We start from the raw sequence: 21,957 nt of genomic DNA on the forward strand, positions 1-21,957 counted from the left end.
ATAACAGATTACGTGCCTGTTAGGAAATAACAGTCACTATCTCTTCCCCATAGAATGAAGCTAACATTATCAATGAGGTTTTCAACTGTTAATGGATACAGCTGTTAAGGAAGAAGTACAAACGTATGTGCCACTTGCAGAACACTACAGTCTAAAACAGAGAAACAGCAGGGAACATAACGCTTTTCCAGTAAAATATCATTGATGAAAAAGGTGGGGAATTTGGCTTTTTTGCTAGGACTTAAGTGAAGTGTCTTGTTTACAAGTCAATATTCAGTACCTTTTCCTTAGCCACTATCCTACAAATTTCCTAAACTAGAAATATATGAAACACTCACCTATAACATATATAAATATACTGAGGTATAAGGCACTGTTGTAGTAGATTAAGGTACTGTAATTAGCCTGTATAAGGGCTACAGTGTCACACATGGTATTTGGACAACGATGCTGGCTGTCATTAGGACTGAAGCCTTACAATAGAGTGGGCGGTAGGAAACAGTGATGACGACAATCTGAAGACCGGGCACCTTTCTTAAGGCCTCTTATTGCATGAGACACCCAAGACTGAAGAATCAGCATTATCAGAAGTGTCAGGTATCTAATATTGCCTCCTCCTACCTCTGCAGCAGTTTGCTTTCCCACACTCACCTTAGTAGAACCCCCAGAACACAGTATTCCGAGCAGGAAAATGCACACGGAGTATACACACTCCTCTATGTAGCACAAGGATCCAGAGTCCAACCTAAGTAGCTGTGCCAGGCACTGACCAGATACATGAGGATAGAAGGTGGAGGCTATGGACCCAATGATTGAAATTTTTTTCTCAGTCTTCCCTAACGGGGAAATAATGGGATAATTTGTTTAGCAATGAATCCTTTAACTCCTCCCCACGCATGGTCTAGCTATTCACTAACCCCTCCCATCCCTGCACACTGCCAGACTGGAAGCTTGTGTGGAACAGGACTCCACTCCGTGCAGGCTACCCCATGCTTCCTCAAATCCATCCCTTACACAGAAGAACTGTTCAGGTTCTGCTGCCAAGATGGACTCTGAGGCCACAGAAGAAGGTTTCTCAATTTGCTTGCCCCTATATGATATGAACTGGCAAGACTACATCTATATAATGCTGACTTCAGTATAGGCAGCTCACTATCTGAAGCCTGCTCACAAAGTGGAGGCAATTTGGAGAACAGCACCAACACTGATTAAGATCTGGAGTCAAAGTGATTGGGGAAAGAGATGAGAACTAACCATAGGTTGGCTAAATTATGAGTAAGAAAAATCAGTATGACCACCATCTACAAATGTCTGAAGGATGTAAACCCTAAGGAGAGGGATAAATTATGTTTTGGGGGGTTAATTAAGAGTAATGGGATTAAAGGAAGAAAAGGAAAATTTGAGATGACCCTATTTCATAATTAATTATATTAGATGGCAGAAGCCATTTCCATTGGGTCATTTAAAACTGAATCTGACTAAAAAATACACTGTTAAGGAATGGTCCCGTATTGTCAGAAAGATGGACTAGAGGAGTATGTCTTTTCTAAGAGCTTGTCCATATGGTGAGTTAGTGCATGGCAAGCCACAGTGTGAACGTATAGAGCACTAGTTTACAATGCACTAAGTCGAGGAGTGAACCCTGGTGCCACATAATAAAAGTTTCATAGTGCACTCTGACATAGTGTTGTTGCAGAGGGCACTATGGAACTTTTAGTGTGCAGTAACAGGGTCCACCCGGCACCTTAATGCACAGCAGGCTACAGTGGCTTGCCACACAGTCTCCGTGGACAAGCCCTAACTCCAATTTCTATGACGTGCATGACTCTTTGTAAATTGAAAATTATTAGGTATTGGAACATGACTACTTTTGCAAGGTAAAAACTTGCTCCTTTACTTCAATCTGCGGGTGCATGTCAAAATATCTTGCAAAATCAACATGCATGGCACAGTGTAATTCAGTGTAGATACAAACCTTTCTTCTACGCCTTCTTTTCAATAAGTTATTTGTAATAGAAAATCAAAGAGTGCTGAATCTTGTCAAATAACACGTTAAATAACATGATGTAAAAATGGCTGCCTAAGAAAAAGGGCCATTTCATCCTTAAATTAAAGGAGTCTCTCTTTCTAGTCTCTTTTTGGAGCACGGGTAAATGTACCTAAAAGAAAAAGGAGTGTGTTCTTTGCAATTACGGTAGATCCAATCTCCAAGTTTTTCCAGAACAATTTCTAGGATCTGGGCTTTTATGGGCTATTCTATATCATGGTAATTGTACATTTTGAAACGGTTTAAATTCTGTTTCCTCCAGTTCCTGTCTTTGCTGAGACATGCAGCAGTCAATAAAAAGACAGCATGGTGTTTTGGCTTTTTGAGGAGGGGGCAGAAGAGGTTTGGAGTAATTAGTAGGGATGGGGTCTTGGTTTTTAGGTTTAAGGAATTACCTTGATCTACACAGACACTAAAACTTTCCTGACATAATTACCGATATATATGTTTTTGATTTGGTTTTGTAGGATCTGAACCTTTCAGTCTTCTGCTATTGTTGTTTCTAACTAAGAATATTTGGAAATAGCAAATATATGTTATTTTTTGGTCTTCATAATATGTAAAGTATCCTGACTGCAAGAAAAAAAGGGGCTTTACTTCAAGACAACAGAGTAATTCATCCCTGAACAGCCACGTTCTCTTGAGAAATAAGAGGACTTTTGCAATTCTGCAGTGAACAACTGATTGGCCAGAAAAAATGTTTTAGTGTTCCTCTGTTAAAAGGCAAGCTATTCATGTAAATGGAAATACGGGAAACAATCATGTGTCTCTTTTAAAAATGCACCACAGAGCAGTACAATGATAATGATTTGGGCTAATGATATTCCTTGTTGCATTACGGATGGATTTATACAGAGTAGCTACTGGAGCTTACTGCAAATGTCTATTGATCTCTCTCTCTATGCATTTTAGGGCCATGTTTTTAGAACTGTATTTGCAAAAATGCATGCACAAATACTATAACAACAAATATAGTCATGATAATTGCAGTCCTCATATGACACCAATGATTAAAAGAACTGGCCGAAAAGCTCTCTCAACCTTCGGTGTTGATTTTTAACAAGCCTTGGAACGCTGGGTAAGTTCTAGAGAACTGGAAATCAGTAAATGTTATATCAATACCTAAAAAAGGTAAACTGAATGATCTGGATAACTATAGGCTGGTAATCCTGGGCAAATCACAGAATGGCTGATATGGGACACAATCAGTAAAGAATGTTACATAATTAATGCCAATCAACACAGTTTAATGGGAAATAGGGCTTGTCAAACAAACTTGATACAAGTTTTGATGAGATAAGTAGTTTGGTTGATAGAGATAACTGTTGACAGAATATACGTAGAATGTCATGTGCCTTTCATAAGTCTGATTTAAAAAATAGCACTATACAAAATCAGTGTAGCATACATTGAATAGCTAAAAACTGGTTAATTGGTAGATCTCAAAAATTAATTGTAAATGGGAAATGATTGTTAAATAAGGGTGCTTCCAGTGGAGTCTTATAGGTATCTGTTTCTGACCCAATGCAATAACTGTTTGTAATATTTATAATCTCAAAAAAATTAAAAATCATTGCATTAAAAATTTGCAGATGGCACACAAATTAATTGTGTGGTAAATAATGAAAGGACAGATCAGTTATACAAAGCTTTCTGGGTCACTTTCCAAATCGCATTTTAATAGAGCCAAAACCAAGGTTATACATCTAGGAACAAACAATGCAGGTCACACTTACAGGGTGCAAAACTGTATCCTGGAGTACGGTGACACTGAAAAGAATGTAGGAGTTATGGTGGATAACAGCTGAACATGAGCTGCCAGTAGCATGCTGGAGCAAAGAGAATTAATGCAATCCCTGGATGCAAGCAGGGTAATATCAAGTAGGATTAAGAAGATGCTATTACCTCTGCTCAGAGCATTATCAAGACTGTTATGTCCAATTCTGGCGTCTACATTTCAAAGAGGATGTTGAAAAATTGGAAAGTGTTCAGAAAAGAGTTTCAAAAATTATTTTGAGATCTGGAGAACATTCCTTATAATGAGACAAGAAAATCTCTTTAGTTTATCAAATAGAAGGTAGAGAATTGACTTGACCATGGTATATAAATGCCCACATGGAAGAGATTTCTGATAGTAATCTAGCAAAAAAGGGCATAATGAGATCTAATGGTTGGAAGCTGAATATATTTTTTAATATATTTGTTCAAAGTAGTAAATGTAAAAACTCACCATCTTCATCAGTTTGTACTACAAGTTCTTGGCTTTCTTTTCGTCCTTCTGGATTCATGAGAACCAGTTTTACACTGACGTTTGTGTAGGGTGACAGATTGGTAATCGTGTGCTGCGGGTGTGAACTTTCCGTATCCCAGCTTACTTCCTCTCTGACTTGCTCTTGTCCTCCAGCTTGGTAGCGGTAATGGACTGTGAGGTTATACCGATGGCAACGTGTTACATTATATCCAAATGGCTCCCAACGAATAATGATTTGCCGGGATTTGATCTCCACAACCTCTAGTTTTCGTGGCCCACGCATGGGATCTGTAAAAATATCCATATGATTGTGATGTACTATTTGTGCATATTACTGTCTAAGAGAAGAAACTGTTACACAGTTCTGTATTATATCCTTGTGAATATACACACAACGCTAGGACAGTGTGAAAGGAAAATAAAAACAGATTTGATTATTATATTTTGATTTTTTTAAATCAGAGCAATCATTGATCACAGAAGGGAGAAGTATCTTTGATAAAGAAAACAAGAGAAGATACAATACAAGACAGATAAAAAGAGAGTATAACGAAAACCTTTAAATATATGTTTAAATGAAAAGATGAAAATTGAGAAACAAATGTTAATAAAGAACCTCTATGATGTCAAATTGCCTTTACAGAATTTAGAAGTATGTTAGTTAATACATTCACTTTCTTATATTTGTGCTAGCACTTTTAAAGTAAGAAAGACATTGAAAAGTAAAGCAAATATATAAAGCAGAAGGTAATTTTAAAGGGAAACTTTCCAGTAAATGACAAACTTCTCCCCAAGGAGAGTTTTTAATACAGAAAAACATTGATTTTTAAAAGTAATTTCTTTATTCATCTCTTTTTTTTTTTCAATCAGTTAGACAGAATGCAATTAATCAACAAGCAATCCAGTTAGGACCCGAAGCAAATACTCCTAGTTCTTGCAAATATGCCATAGTTTCTTTAATGATCACAAGGAGTCAAGGCTTTGGTTTTATATCTCATCCAAAAGATGGTAAATTAAGCAGCACAAGATACCATTTTAGGACATTTGTTCAGTAAAGATTCAGAGGGAAAACATGAAACCTGAGTCACACACCTGGGTTTTCCCTTGGATCTCCAAACCAACGTCTGGACAAGAGCAACCCTCTGATCCGATAACCTTCTGATCTGATAAGATCATAGCCCAGGGATATATGGCTGCATGCAAAGCAAAGGAAGACTAGCTGCTACTTGATCAAAGGATGCTGCTTAGAGAATCAACACTCTCTCCACTCACACTGGCACAAGCAATGAGAGACTGGGATGGGAAATGAACCCAAATTTCCATCACAGAACAGCACTATGTTGGCCTCCATTTGCCCTGCATTTTTAGTGAATTAACTATGTATGCAAAACACGTCATTAGTGGAGCTATTACACATATTTAGCAATAATCTTTCTTTTCATATTGGAGCCCTCAACAAGATTAAAGCCAATGTCTAGCTTTATCTATTGCTTCACTAGTTAAATGCTCAGAAGAGTTTTAATGAGCTAGAAACCTCTCATACATAAACAAATTAATATGCATCTTCCCTCTCTTATGTTTATTAATCAACATGTCTTCACCAAGAATGTTCTAAACACTTTCCTCAAAATTTCATCACTTTTACCTGTTAATAAGATCCCTGCATTCTAAATATATTTCTTTAAAGATATTATTCATCTCTACCTTAACTCCTTCAAGAAAAGGTGTTAAGATATTGCATGCTCTCTGTATAACCTACAAAGATCTTAATGTTTTTTCCTTCGTGCTTTTTATTGCTGTGAAAAAATAGATAACCCCTGCTTCCTTTAAATCTTTCAGATATTCATTTATTAATTGTTGATGAACTACATAGTTTTGACTAGCTTTGCAGAATATTTTTTAATGTAGCCAATAAGTTTCACATTGCATTTGTTATCTGGCAACCAGACACCAGAATGATTGTAACTAAATAATACATTACCCCACATCCAGTGACTAGACTCTTTGGGCCAAATCCTCAGTTGGTGTAACCTGGTATGACTCCATTCACTTCACTCAGTGACTAAGGTCATTTACTCCAGCTGTGAATTTGGACCATTGGGTTTAAGTTTTGTATGCTACCACATTAAGACTAGTGAGAAATAACCCTCCCTCACCCCCCCAAAAATCAGTGTGGATAAGGGCCCAACATTTTGCTGAACTTTTATGTCTACACAATTTAGCCAGAAATCTCCTGAGAAAAGGTGCTCTTCTCTTAATTCCTATCTCAATTTGCAGCATTTTGATTCAGATTGAGCTGGGAATACTGAAAGAACAGCATTTCTTCTGACATTTTGGAACTTCCACTGCCATTTGTGGTTGGAACCAACTAAGTGTACACAATACGTATGAAAAACTAGAAGAAAACGCTGATTAGAACTTTTTGAACTCCAAAGGAAACTAGGGTTTGATTTCACTTTGTGTTTTAAACCCAAAAGTCAGGTCAATTTTTTCACTGTTAACTAAAATATGGACCTGTATACAGTGGTCAAAGGAAACAGCTACTCTATCAAGATCCAAAATAGCTTAGCACCAACAGGTAGGTGCGAAGCTAATCTGGAAGTGCCCTACCTTGTATATACCTAAAGTAACATTTTCATTTATATGGTACTAACACCTAAAGCACAGCACATGGCTTCTAATAATGTGGAAGTGTGTTCACTTGATCCTTTGGATATCTGAAGTGAAATATATTCAGGGTACTAGGAGAATGACTGATGCACCCTGGTGCAGTAACGCAAGAGGAATCAGGGTATGAATTTTGCTGCTATTTTGTAAAACTGAGATTCAACTTAACTAAGATTTTATGATAATCATACCTTGTTTTAGTTTTCAGTGGGATTTTTACATTCACTCTTTCTGATGGGTCAATTCCCAACTTTAAATGAAGTGAAAAAGCACAAATTAGAAATTCAGTAGTGACATTTGCTTTTGTGCTCTTGAGAGCTGCACTGATGATCCCTGCAGCTCATGAAGGCCATTGTCCTAGAACTACACTGTATTGCATAAATTGGCAACGTCATAATTCACAGTGCTAATCAGAATTCAAACCACATTTCTTAGACTAGAAGACAAATACAGTATTTCCAACATAAGGTTTACATGCCATTACCATAATTTTATATGCAACATACAAATCTCATAGGGTTAGGTAATAGGGTAATTAATTATATTGTCACAAATGGAAGACTACAACTAATGGCTAAACATTTGTTTTCTTTGCACTTGGTAAAACTCTTCTTGTGGCGATTACAATGCTAGACCCTTCTACTCACACTGCAGCTCCCTGGATAAACTGACATTATGTTGTTCCTCAGTATTCTGGCTATTATGATAGGCCCCATTGGCATGAATCATGAGGCAAGCTGGGACAATCTGGGTCTACTGACTCATGATAAGAGAGTAGGATTGCTTCCCTAAGGAGTGCACTGTCTGTCATGCCTGAAGTTTAGTCAGGTAGTTCTTACCAATTCCCCTGATGGTGCCTGCAGCATTTTTCATACTGCTCTCTTTCTGCCAGTTTCAGCTGGGTATCAAGCAGTGAAGTCTGACAGTTGCAGCTCTGACCTGAGGGACCAGCAAGCCCAGTTCTAGCCCCTGGCACTTTAGCATCCCATTTAATCAGTGATCCTAGCATCTTCTACATTCAGCAGTGTTTTCCTGAGAATATGGAGCAGAAACTGACTGATAGTAGCAATTTCCATTGCAGGTTCAATTCACTGCTCATTTCTCTGGAACTCCAAACGTTACCTCCTATTACACCAACAGCACTTTGTCTGGCTCTACGAAAAGAAGGACAGGAGACTCCTGATATGGATTTAATCAGGACGTAACTTTATTATTAGATGTCTGGGACTACCGGCAGTTAAAAGTGTACATTGCAGCCAACTCCACGTTCATTCAATAGCTGTCCAGGGGCTTCCACCAGCCCCCTCTTCATTTTTCATCCAGGTACCCCAGCCATTCATGGCTGGGACCTTACCATCGACCCCCCACCCTTGTAGAAGGTTTAAGGTGGGCTATAAGAAAGGGGTGGTTGGCTCCCTGCCATACCATTCATAGACGCCTCAACCCCCTCCCTCCTGTTCTGTTCCTTTAACCAGCACCTCCTTTTAAAGTTCTTTCCCAGGCCATTTATATGGTCACTGGATGCCTCCCCTATGGAGTACCTGCACGGGACGTCTGCCCCACACTTACAAGGTGAGTGTCCCCAAGAGCTTGGGCTGCAACCCAAGCCCGAACGTCTACCATGAACATAAGCGGCCCCTTCGCCCGAGCACCGCAAGCCTGACTCAGTTGGCACTGGCCAGCGGTGGGGTTTTTATTGCAGTGTAGACATACCCTTAATGTCTCTGTGCCTCAGTTCCCTACCTGTAATATGGGGGGAAAATGAAGCTTCCCTGGGTGTCAGGGTGCTGAGCATAATTTTATGAATCTTAGTATGGCACTCAGATACTAGAATTCTGGGGGTGAGGGAGAAGAGATAAGCAGAGAGACACCTTGGTCTTGAATTGATCCTGCAAGCTCCTGCTCACTGTGGCCCTGATCTAGGAACACCCTTAAGCAGGTGCTTAACTTTAAACATGGGACAACTCACATGTTTAACTTGAAGCATATGTTCTAAGGGCTTGCTCTGCAGCACTGAAGCCAATGGGATTTTGCCACTGATTTCAGTGAGATCAGGCTCTTTAGTCCTTTGTTGGATCAGGGCCACATTGTAGCTGTGAAGATGGTTGCTAAGTAGAGATGGAGATTTCGGAATTCTCTTCAGATAAACTCAACAAGTTAAATAAAAAAATTAAAATAAACATTTTCTAATAATAAAAAACTCATACTCTTTACCTTGCATACAGGGATACAATAGGCAGGGGAATATGGTGTATCTCCTGAAACAATTGCTAAAATGTTGCAACTTCTTTCGCTCTCTCTTTCTTTCTTACAGTCTCAATTTTTATGAGGAGTCTCAAACTCTGGTCAACAGCAAGGATTGAATTACTATGTACAATATTTTATCCTTCAGTTCCTGTAATCTGACTTTTTCTAATTTGTATGTGCTTGAAAAGGATGCTGTTTGAAGCTGTTTACAAACCTGGGAAAATGGTTTCATGAAAGACCACATTCAACTGTGATGGACTGATTGTTATACTGTAATTATTCTTGTGTGTGTTCATCAACAAGACATTTTAAAAAGAGCTTTCCTTTGTTTAAAATAGTACATGATTTAACAGCTCTTACGATGAAACCTGAGTTTTCCCACCCTTTTAATCTGCCAAGGAAGCTCAGAGAATGCAGGATGGGAAATGAAATAATGTACCATATCTTTAGCTGGTGTAAACTGGCATCACTTTATTTAGTTCAATAGAAACACACCACTATTACATGAGCTGAATATCTGGCCATGGGGTTCAATTCTGCAAACTCATGTGATTAGTACTTACAAAAGAAGGCAGTTAAGGATTTGCAGGATCTGGTCATTAATTTGGAAGAATTACTGTTATTTAATCACAGACATCCTATAAGAGGATTTTAATAGTATGGATAGGATGAGTGCTACCTTAAAGAGGTTAATTAGTGTCTTTTATTTTAAGAGATCAGGAACATGAAATGCAGTTTCAGTCTTCTTTGCAAATCACATTTTCCCTTTCTTTTACCTAGGATTATTTTGCCAAAATGTAAAGAACAAAATCTGACAATTCCTCTTTCAAACCTATTTTATCCCCTCTCTGTCTTCACCACTTAACCTTCAGCATGGTTTCTCCAGTTACAAGGATTTCTGTTATTCCATCCTCAATCACTGCTTCTCTGGAAAGTGTGGGCAAGGGATATTACACTGTCCTTTATCTCTATGACATGACCATTCTTCAGTGTTCCCTGACGTGACTTTTAAAGTCTGCTAACAATGCTGAATCTCATATGGTGCAAAAAAGATGGATTGATTTAGCAAAACAAATAGCAGCAGTTACTTGTTTCTTTTTGTTATTCCACAGTATAGTAACAACTGTTCCCAAATTCACCATTCCAGATAAAGTTGTGTGTCAACAGAACACACCTCCCTGACCCAGCAAATCGTTCTGTATTAGTGAACATATTCTATGATTTTTACCAATCCCATTATTGGGGGCTGCTACATACCATGGTTATGTCAACATTTCCCCACTAGAACACACAAAAATCACTGGGACTCAATCCATAACACAGACGCAAGATCCTCATTTTACTTCTTACACATGCCTATAAAAAGTACTGCTTCAAACATTCTCGCTGCAGAGGTCTAGAAGAAATGCAGTCATCATTCTTTCCTGCTACTTTAATGCCAGGTGCCTCACTTTCACAATGCTCTTGAATGCTCCCCAAAACAGCCTGGGTTCCCTGGGCAGCTCTTACTACTGCCAGGCTCCAGCTTCTGGCCTGGCCAGCACCTCAGGGGGGAGAGGAGGAGCAGGAGGCGAGGCCTTGTGGTGATGAGGGGGCTAAAGAAGATGTGGGCACCACCCCTGAGTAGGGTTACCATACGTCCGGATTTTCCCGGACATGTCCGGCTTTTCGGGCCTCAAATCCCCGTCCGGGAGGAAACCCCAAAAAGCCGGACATGTCCGGGAAAATAGGGAGGGAGAGCCTGGGGGTGCTCGGCCAGGGGCCAGCGGTGCGGCGCCGGGGGTGCTCGGCCGGGGGCCAGCACCCCAGGGCCCGGCACCCCAGGGCCCGAGCTGAGCCGGGCGGGAGACGCCGGGGCCAGAGCCTCTTGGTCTAGGCCAGCCGGCTGCCAGAGGAAGCCGCTCGGCCAGGGGGGCTGGACTGGGCGGCGCCCCACCCCGCCCCAGCTTACCTGACCTGTTGCCTCCCTGTTTCAGGCTTCCCACGAACATTTGATTCGTGGGAAGCAGGGGAGGGGGAGGAGCAGGAGGCGGAGCGTTCAGGGGAGGGGGCAGAGTTGGGGCAGGGACTTTGGGGCAGGGGCGGAGTTGGGGCAGGACTGGGGCCCCATGGAGTGTCCTCCTTTTTTAAAACTAAAATATGGTAACCCTACCCCTGAGCCTCGTGCAGTTGTGGAGCGTCGCCACACGGAATCTGGGACAAACACTGTTCCAGAGTCATTCAGACCGGGACTTGAACTCTGCATTTTGGGACTGTCCTGCCCAATTCAGGATGGGTGGTCACCCTACTGAGAGGAGGCCTGTGTTATGGGAGCATCCCTTTCTGCTAGGGATTCTTACCACATTTGGGGAGGTAGGGACTCACTAAGGAATCATTCCCATACACAGAGCTATACCAACACCTTTATTAGCATGGACAGAAGCCCCGTGGTCATTGGGAAAACAAATGAACAAACTAGTTAATGGGAGTATGGCGTAAATCAAAAATGCTGCAAAGGAACTCTCCCTTCATCAGTCATAAACAGTCTTGACAGTTCCTCCAGCCTTGGCTCCTCAGCCCTCGATTAGGGCACCTCCTTCCTTTAGAGCAGTGGCTGATGCTAACGTGCAGGGCAGCCTCATAAGGACTACATGCTCAGGCTTCTCCCTGGGCCACTGTCCCATCTCCAAGCTCAGACTCTTGTCCTGCTTTGTCCTTGTAGCAGCAGCACTGCTCTCACTCTTCCTGCAACCCACACAATCCCTTCTCAAAACGGCAATCCCATCCTCCAGTTGGAATAGAGTTGGCAGCTGGAAGCTGGGGTGGGATTTCCTGCCAAATCTCTAGCTGACCAGGGCTCTGTAGGAGCAGAGGCCAGCTCCTCTTGTCTGCCCATCCCATAGCTAACGAGGGCAGCCTTCGCAACACTGCTGCTGATGTGGGGACTCTATGCTGGGGAGCCAGAGATCCCTGCAATATATTCTTACATCTGCCACCGAAATGATCTACAAACTTCACTTAGTTATACCCCTACTACACTGTATGATGTAACTAAATATGATTACTCCTAGTTTATATATAACGAATCAGGGGCTCAGAGATACTAAATGATTTGCTCAAGGTCACAAAGCATCACAGTTTCAGAACAAGGATTAGAAACCTCTCCCCACCAGAATTGAGCACCCCATGTAGGCTTCTTTCAGTACATACCCAGGACTGGCCAGTCCCAAAATCTGGGGATAGAAAGTGTGGCAAAATACAAACTTGTGGCTCAGCCAAACCAACTGAAAAAATAAATAAAATTCATAAAATAAGAGCCAACTGGAATCTTCACTCATTATGCCTGAGAACTGACCTTTGAGATTTGAAAGAGTTTGAACAAAAAAGTTTTAAAAACTTTTATTATCACATGGTTCTGCAACTCTTTTCTCCATCCTAAACCAGAAGCATTAATGTAGACATACCACAAGGAGGACTCTTCTTGAAGTATGTTTAGCTTGGCCAGAAGCTGGAAGTCCAGGAAATCTGATGACAGAATCCTGGTCTCCCCAAGATGTCTAGCCAGGTATAGAAGGCCCATTAGAGATACATAATAAGCATGCAAGCTTTTGAGATTGCCCTTTACTGACAAAAAACAGATGTTATATCTGAATGGAGCTATCTAATAATATACCACCAAAATTGCTCAATACAGAGAAACATGAAAGTGTGAAAAAATCCCAGCAAGAAACAGCTTTTCTAACCTTTTTCATCTCACATCCTCCAATTCATGGCTGCACATACCCCTGAGGCATGTGTCCTCCAGGCTGAAATTTGCAGTCGTAAAATATTGGTGTAATCATCAATAATTCCCTTTTTAAGTCAGCAGTATTTTCATATATGTCATTTCTTTTCAGTATGTTCTTCCATCAGACATCTACTGAGTTCTTGAGGACTTTTTAGTCTATAGTAGAATTTAAATATGAACCAAAGCCAAGTGACTCTAATATTTATTTTGTTATTGCCATTGTATAGTGATATTTTAGAGTGACTCATTTAAATTCTAATGTATTTTAATAAAGAATGAAAGAAAAACATCATTCAATATATTTTTCTTAAATTACCTCCATTGCTTGATTGCTCCTCTACAATCAAAATCAGGTTTTAACTATGCCTGATACAAACAAGATTACATTTTGAATCTGTAACAGAGAATTTAGCTGCTTGTTTAAAATGACATACCTAGCTATTCAGTAATCACTTTATAATAACCCCTTTCATTTCCAAATCTACTTAGACATCAGCCAGTAGTGAGGAGAATGCTGCAGTGGTTTTTACAAGTACACATTAGTTTTACATTTCATGACAAGCTAATTCTAGAGAGTTCGAATGACAGACAAGCATGTGCTCTTATGGTTTTTTTTCTTTTGCTTGAAGGAAACAGGCGTCTAACTGATAAATGAAAAATAAAGGAGTGCAGACATATACTTTTCACTTCACACGTATGTCAGTGACAATTTACCCCAAACGCACCCCTGGTGTCATGGTGAATATGCAAATCGACAAGAAATAAAAAGGCTCTGATAATTCTCTCTCAGCTCAAATTAGGAAGAACTAATACGGCACAAAGGCGACTCCACTGCTCAAGAACATACTGACATAGTATGACTGTGAAGTCTTCAGTAGAGATTTGGCTCAGGTAAACTGCCATAGACTCATTGAAATCAATGGAGCTATGTTGAGTTACACTAGCTGAGGATCTGGCCCTTTGGGTCAAACTCTGTTGACTGACAAATACTGATGCTGACACTCTGGGTTAAGGCATTTGGCAAAATGTGTAAGCAGCTAGAAATAAAGAAACAACCATTCAAATTATACTAGAGATAATGCGGGCCCTGAGTCCATAATTATGAAAGCCATTCAGGCCCTGCCATTGTGCACTCATTAGGCACACATCTTTAAACTCACCACATGTTAAGGAATACTGAGAACACTCATGGGCCAGCATACACTGTTTTATAAAGCTCATATTTCACCATCCACAGTGCACAGTAAGATGGAAATGGCTCATACATACTTATCCTATTGGATGATATGGACACTAACAGTATAAAAATCAACATGCAATATTGCACTTCCAATTAAACAACAGAAAAACTTGATTTCAATAAATTATTACAGCGGTGATTGTTTGGTGGGGGGAGGGAGGGGTTAAACTTTAAGGTACAACATTTCAGATTACTATGAAAATCACCTGGAACAAATTATAAACACTGGTGTAAATGACTTTGGCTTTTGGCTGTGCAGAGGCACAGAGGTTGTTTATTATGTTGTGCAAAAATAAATGGGAGAGGCTTCTTTCATAGATCAGTCAGAAGATGATGTAGCAGGGTGTTCTAGCTATCACTGCAGTCTGTTGCTACTGACAAACTAAATTAATTCAGAGCTGTTATCCACAGCAATGTTACTTAAATTGGGGATTTAAGACAGGACTTCATTGAACCTAAGTGACAGGACTGCATGGTCATATAAATCCATGTAAAAGAGAAAATGCCATCAATTAATGCTACTCATATAGGAAGAATATTTAAATTTTTTCTAATCTAATATGTGCAATCAACCTTAACCAAGAGATATAGCATGAAATCAGCCTTGACAAATAACTCTCAAATGGATAAAACTGATAAATGAATAGGATTCTCTGGCTCAACCGATAAAAGAAACTTTTGGCTTTAAAATACATATGTCGCAAGTGAACAGAACATTCTTTCTTTCCCTACTATGTAATTACATATGAACTGTTTTAAGCATCTAGATACAAGATAAAATGAGAGAGAATTACTGTAGGATTCAGAAAATGCAAGATTAAAAATAACTTTTCCATTCACTACACAGCAAAGGCTCTTTCCCCACAACTACTTACATTTTACATTTATTTATTGATTGGGGATTAAGAGCTTCTGAGACTCAGAGCCTTAAGGTTCCCTTACACTTTACACCTTTTGCCTCCCCCACATCTCATCCTCTGGGAGGGCTGGACTTTTCTTCTGGAGCCTATCAACAAGGACCATACATTTGCCAGGGGGTTACTAGCTATCGAATAATGAAAGGTGGTATCCCACCCCTCATCCCAAGACTACCACTAGGAGGACATTGTCTTTGGAGTATGCTGAGCCCCTAACAAAACTGGGAGTAAGACTATGATCTGAACTGTTGAACTCTGACTCCTCACTCAGGCCAGCTCATTTGATAAGAGTATTTTTTTTGCATTTTTAACATGTATTTTTGCTATTTTAGCCAGAATATTTACAATGCTTAGACGGCTTCAATTAACTTAAATTTTAAATAAAATTAACATGAACATTAATTCCTTTTAAAACTATTTTTTAATTTTCTTCCCTTCTCTTCTGTGTATTAGACCACTTCTTATGAAAGAGAGCCCTTGTAGATCATTTTCCCCAACCCAGTACTAGCGCAGCATTGCTGACTCTAAGGAGTCAAAAATCATGCATCGGGCCTTGAAAAATCATACTAGCTTAAAAATAATGAACTTTTAAAAATAATTACATTTTGGGTTTGGGGATTTTTTTTTGCCTTCTGGTGATTGAGCCTTTAAGGGGTCACGTTTTCAAGATTTTCTCCACAACCCTGGTGGCTAGAAACTTTCTTCTTTAAAATAATGGAAGTTGAGATTCCCATATAATCACATCACTCTAGGGGTATTTCTACATTGCAATAAGAAACCCGCGTCACTGCCAAAGCTGGCCTGGGTCAACCAATTCACACTTGCGGGCCTCAGGACTAAAAATTACAAGTGTAGACATTTGGGCATGGACAGCAATCCAGGCTCGGACTCCCAGCGAGTGGGGTGGGTCTCAGAGCCTGGGCTCCAGTCTGACCCCAACCGTCTACACTGCTATTTTTAGCCCTGCTGCCTGATCCCTGTGAGCTGGAGTCAATTGACCAGGCTCTGAGACTCAGTGCCATGGGATTTTTATTGGAGTGTTGACGTACCCTAGGAGTTAGGACTTGAAGAAAAACACCAAAATACTAAGACTCATGGTAAAATGGTGAGAGTTGGTAATATTAAAATAGTGTTCACAAAAGAACGTGAGGACAGATGAAAATATGCTTGCTTTCATGTGATGTGTGTCACTAGTTAGGTAATGCCCTTCTTGTCTTGAACCTGTGTTATTGCCTCTCTATTGGTGTAAGATTAATATTTATTTAGACCAATTATTCCCTTGTTGCCTGAAACCTCCCCTGCTCAAATCTCTACAGGTCACACTGCAGTTGGCTATGTTTTCTACCCTTCCAAATTTAGTGTTGTCAAATAAATTGAACAATGGTTGGATTTATTCTAGAACCACACCTGACAGAGAAAGACATGAAGCAGCAATAGAAGATTCAGAAAAGCGGGGGTGAATGGGGATACACTCAGTTGGTGAAAGAAAAAATGTACCTGGAAGCCTCAAAAGAGGAAAGAAGCCAGGTCTGGGTTACAGTTAGCAGGAACTTTAATAGCTTGAAGACTGACACATGCTTGACCATCATGATAAAAGCAGCTCCGGGTTGACCACAAGCCCTGCATAGTTTGACGAAAGGGTGGAAGGGGAGACTAGTGCACAGCCACCAAGGTTTGACTGGTGGAGTGGAGCTACTGGACTGTATATGAAAGCGGTTACATAATGCTGGCAACTGTCTGCTTGTATCATCAGTGACCCATGATCCAAAGTCCATTAAACTCTGTTTTTCTCAGTTGAACTAAACTAATGGAAAGTAATTGCTACTCAGGAAAAGGCCACTTATGAAGTAATACAAAAACAAACACTTCACATAAGGGGCTATTTTTATATTGCTCTATTTTCAACTTATACATTGCTGACATCTGTTGCAAATGAATTTTTTTTCTTCTGCTAGAAGAGGTTTCTGGCCTGCCTGCGTAGGATATGTATGCAAAAATCATCCAGGCAAGAACTTCAAGATAACTGCTACAAATCTGTCAGGCGTAGTTTTGGAGTAAATCCAACCATTGTTGAAATTTTACAGCATTTATTCATTAAGGCCTAGCATTCCTCTCATAAACCTGGAAGGACAATTTTGTAAATTAAGATACAGGACTGGGAAGCACAAGGCCTGATTCTTTCCCCCCAAGCTATGCAACAGCCCTGCCATATTTGGGAAATCACTTAATCAGTCAGTGCCTCAGTTTCCTTATCTGTAGAAAGGGGATAAAATCTACCTACGCTATAGCGGAACTGAGAGGGTAAGTTAACATGTTTGTAAAAAGCACTGAAATCTTTAGATATAAGACAATATAGATGTGCAAAATATAACACTTTAATATTTAATAAATATTATTTATACATACTCTATAAATAACACACATTTGTCTGAAATACAAACCTGTCAGATCATGAGCTGCAACTGAGTAGTACCTAGTGCAGACCAGGAGGGAGGTGGGCATAGGGTGGCATCCAGTGAAGATCAAAGCAATCTGAAGGCTGCTCTAAACTTTGCTGGTTGCCAGCAATCCCAAGAGGCCTTTCTGGCTGCTTCAGGTCATTGTGAGGGGTATCCTGGCTATGTGCCCTTTTTATCCAGCAATAACCACAGCTCTGCAGGTGTAGGAACCACTAAGGAGACTCTATATCAGGGGTCAGCAACCTCTGGCACCCGGCTAGCCAGGGTAAGCCCCCTGGCGGGCCGAGCCGGTTTGTTTACCTGCCGCGTCCGCAGGTTCAGCCGATCGCGGCTCCCACTGGTTGTGGTTCGCCATCCCAGGCCAATGGGGGCAGCGCGAAGCCAAGGCCAGCACATCCCTCAGCCTGCGCCGCTTCCCGCCACCCCCATTGACCTGGAACGGCGAACCGCGGCCAGTGGGAGCTACGATTGGCCGAACCTGCTGACACAGCAGGTAAACAAACCGGCTCGGCCCGCCAGGGTGCTTACCCTGGTGAGCCACATGCCAGAGGTTGCCAACCCCTGCTCTATATCATCTGGGGATTCCTCTCTACAGCGGGAAATTCCGAAGTGGCTGGATCAGACAGCTTTGTGCCACAGAGTGGCCAAGGATTTGGCCTATGATTTTTAAGAATTAAATTAAAGATATCCAATATAAAGCAAAGGGGGGAAAAGTGTAATTTGTGAGTAAGTATTTCATGTGAAACTGCACACAGTATGTACTGAAATTCCTGCTTGTGCAATATTGTACTTAAGCTCTTATTTGTAAGGCAAAATTTAGTCATAGCTTCAAAGATGGGGGGGGGGGGGGAGGTGACTAGAAAAGTTTTAGCTTTTACATTTGTAAAATGGTTTCAGAATACCCTATTATGGTCTTGCATCATGATGATGATGCTTGTTTTTCTTCTCAGCAATTTATGTGCATGTAAGAATGCTGTAACTGGATTTAGTACACACATGCACACAAAGTCTAGTTATTAGTATAATATACAGCCAACATGAACTTGATGTTTTTGGACAACCAATCAACTGCTTTATGAAAAAAAGAAGCTTTAAAAATCTGCTATTAGGAAAAATACATCTTTAAAAAAATTACATTTGCAGGAATAAATAATTTCATAGAGCTACATTTCACCATAAATTTGACTATGATATTTATAATATCATTTTGCTAATAATCAATGGAGAAAACCTTACCCTATATATTTATTGGGATTTTATAAACATTAATTGCTCGTCTTACTCTCTAAAGTTACTCATTCCGACATCTACTTTGTTATATGAATTCTGAACTATATTAACTCTGTTCAGTCTGTGTAGCAGAATAGATCATTTGAAACCATTACAAATCTGATTGCTTCAAGTATAGAAAGTATTTACACATCTAAGATTGACAATGGTGAACAAAATGATAACTACAATTTTGACTACTGTCTCAACACCATAGTTGGTTTCAAGATATGTAATGCTATATAAATATGTGCAACCATCATTATTTGGATGAAGAGGCAATGACTCACCTTATGCAGTAATGATGGTTCTTCGAGATGTGTGTCCCTATGGGTGCTCCACTGTAGGTGCTCTTGCATCCCTATGCTGCTGATAGGAGAACTTTGGTAGCAATGTCCATTCACCCACATATGCGCTGTTCCCCACTCGTGCCCTATCACAACACGGGTCTAATGTTATACATTCCCAGTTGCTGCTGAATGGGGCAAGTCAGTAACGAAATTGATGCAATGTATTGGTCAGCTGCAGCGATTGAGAGGAGTAGTCTGTTGACACCTCAATCAACATCAAACTGATGTTTTGAGGTAGATGGTTGCGATGTAACCTGATGAGTCTCTGGATTTCTTTCTCTTAGGTCTGGGCTACACTTACCCGGTAGTTCGGCGGCGAGCGATCGAACTTCCGGGTTCGACTTATCGCGTCTTGTCTGGACACGATAAGTCGAACCCGGAAGTGCTTGCCGTCGACTGCGGTACTCCAGCTCGGCGAGAGGAGTACCGCGGAGTTGACGGGGGAGCCTGCCTGCCGCGTGTGGACCAAGGTAAGTTCGAACTAAGGTACTTCGAACTTCAGCTACGTTATTCACGTAGCTGAAGTTGCGTACCTTAGTTCGAATTAGGGGGTTAGTGTAGACCTGGCCTGAGACTCATAAGAACATAAGAATGGCCATACTGGGTCAGACCAAAGGTCCATCTAGACCAGTATCCTATCTTCCAAGAGTGGCCGATGCCAGGTGCTTCAGAGGGAATGAACAGAACAGGTAACCATCAAATGATCCATCCCCTGTCACCCATTCCCAGATTCTGGCAAACAGAGGCTAGGGACACCATCCCTGCCCATCCTGGCTAATAGCCATTGATGGACCTATCCTCCATGAACTTATTTAGTTCTTTTTTGAACCCTGTTATAGTCTAGTCATAGAAATGCTGGGTTGGTAATTGCTAAGTGCAGGATTTATGTTGAGGTTGTGGACTAAACTTTCTCTTTCATTCAAGAGTACAAATCCCTAATGAGTGGAGAGTGGCCCTGGAATCTTAAGGATATTGAGAGACGCATCAGGCTTTATGGCGAACAGTTTGATGCCTTTGAAGAGAAGGTTTTCTATAACAGTCTGCACTTCCTTAGGGAAGCCAGATAGTGCAACCAAGACGCTCGCCGCATAACCACCACAGTGGAGATGGAGTGGCCTGCTGTGTCAGTTGCATTCAGGGCTGACTGGAGCGCTGATTTGAAAGTTCTCGAGTGTCAGAACTCTTGTGGTGCCAACCGACCCGGTGCTGATACTGGTATGGAGGGAGTCAGGGATCTTGCCCATTCTGAGCACTCCAGTGCTGAGTGGCTCACTATTGATCATGCCGAAGGTATCCTTCAAACCTACAGCAGCTTCTAATGTGCTCCCTGCTCCTGTCCTTATCCACAGGCACCCCATCAGGTCTTTAGGTGCATCAATAGTACCTGCCGCTCCAGACCGTCGTGAGCTGAGTACCATGCTTGGACAGTCTCGGTTCTGACGGTACTGAACATGCCAGCGATATTTTTTGGCTAGCTTGGGGGCTCACAGCTCTTTTTTTAGAAGCCTTTACATGAGGGGTCTGTGACTGATTTCTTTGACCCATAGTCCCTGGATATCAAGGGCCGTGGGGAAGATTCGCACCTTCTGAGTGATTCCTGGCACGGATCTGGGGAAGGCAGAAGGGCTGCCTCCATCAGCATAATTTTCTGTCTCAGTTCCCTAACCTAGGTTTATGTTGTTGACAGAGACCACAGTTCTGAGGAATGTGGCCTTCTCTGAGGCAGCGTATACAATGCCCATGCTTATCCACCACAGGAATGGCCTTCTCACATGAGAGGCACTTCTTGAAGCCCAGTGAGCCAGGCATACCCCGATGGGGGTAGGGGTCCCTAACAAAGTGGAAAAATTAAGTTTTTTTAAAAGAGAAAATAAAGAAAATCTACAACTAAGAAGGAAGGAGATTAACCAGCTACTAAAAATGTTAATGAAGAGAGTAAAGAGAATGATCACAAACGGACTGCTAATCGCTCCGTCCCTAGCCAGGGGCAGTGGAGAAGGAACTGTGGGTGGTTCACCCGGGTCTGCTGACTACCCTGGTAGCAGGGCACAAGGCAGGGAATCATGCATGTGCGGGCTGAACAGACACTGCTACCAAAGTTCTCCAATCAGCAGCGCAGGGAAGCAAGCACACCTATAGTGGAGCGCCCTGAGGGACACTACTCAAAGAAGAATATTCTTTTGTATTATATTTATCAGCTTTGCTCTAAGGTCCAGTCTTCTGTCTATGCTGGTGCATAACTTCCACTAAGATCAATGGGATTTATGGATAGAGAATGGGGGATGTGGGTGGGATATATTCCAAGCATTTAGCCACATAAGGTGAAGAATTAATTACAGAGTCTTGGTCATAACTCCATATTTAAGGTAGGATCAGAAGTGTTCAGTTTAATAGGGGCTTTAAACCTTTATTTGTAAAAAAAATCATTGAAATGGCAGTAAAAAACAGATTATAAACTTTGGGCACTATTTTAATTTTTCATTGTGGTTTGATGAAAAATGAATTGGTACAGAGAGAGAATAATAAGAGTTCAAAAATCGCTCCCATGAAAATGTGCCAAAAGGGCGTCTCTCTTTTCTTTGTAACCCTTTTTCAAAAAAACTAAAACACTTTGGCATCTGCACTTAGTCCATCCACACTGCTACTTCTCATGTTCCGATTGTTTGAACATCAGTCATACCTCAGTAATGTTTGCCTATAAAGCATTTTATAACTTTTTAGCCATAACTGAAAGTCTGTGCAAC

General features: G+C 41.0%; 1 protein-coding gene across 14 annotated transcripts in view; it reads right to left on the reverse strand.

Annotated features, from left to right (window-relative positions):
• PTPRM (protein tyrosine phosphatase receptor type M) overlaps positions 1-21,957 on the reverse strand; it is a 712,166-nt gene that overhangs the window by 298,914 nt on the left and 391,295 nt on the right. For all 14 annotated transcript variants that reach the window (XM_042843358.2, XM_042843348.2, XM_065585258.1 and 11 more), the window contains one exon: positions 4,278-4,586. In XM_042843358.2, the coding sequence (XP_042699292.2) occupies positions 4,278-4,586 (309 nt within the window). The remainder of the gene's footprint in view (positions 1-4,277; positions 4,587-21,957) is intronic.

This window comes from Chrysemys picta, chromosome 2 (assembly GCF_011386835.1).
Source record: "Chrysemys picta bellii isolate R12L10 chromosome 2, ASM1138683v2, whole genome shotgun sequence".
Classification (NCBI taxonomy): domain Eukaryota; kingdom Metazoa; phylum Chordata; order Testudines; family Emydidae; genus Chrysemys; species Chrysemys picta.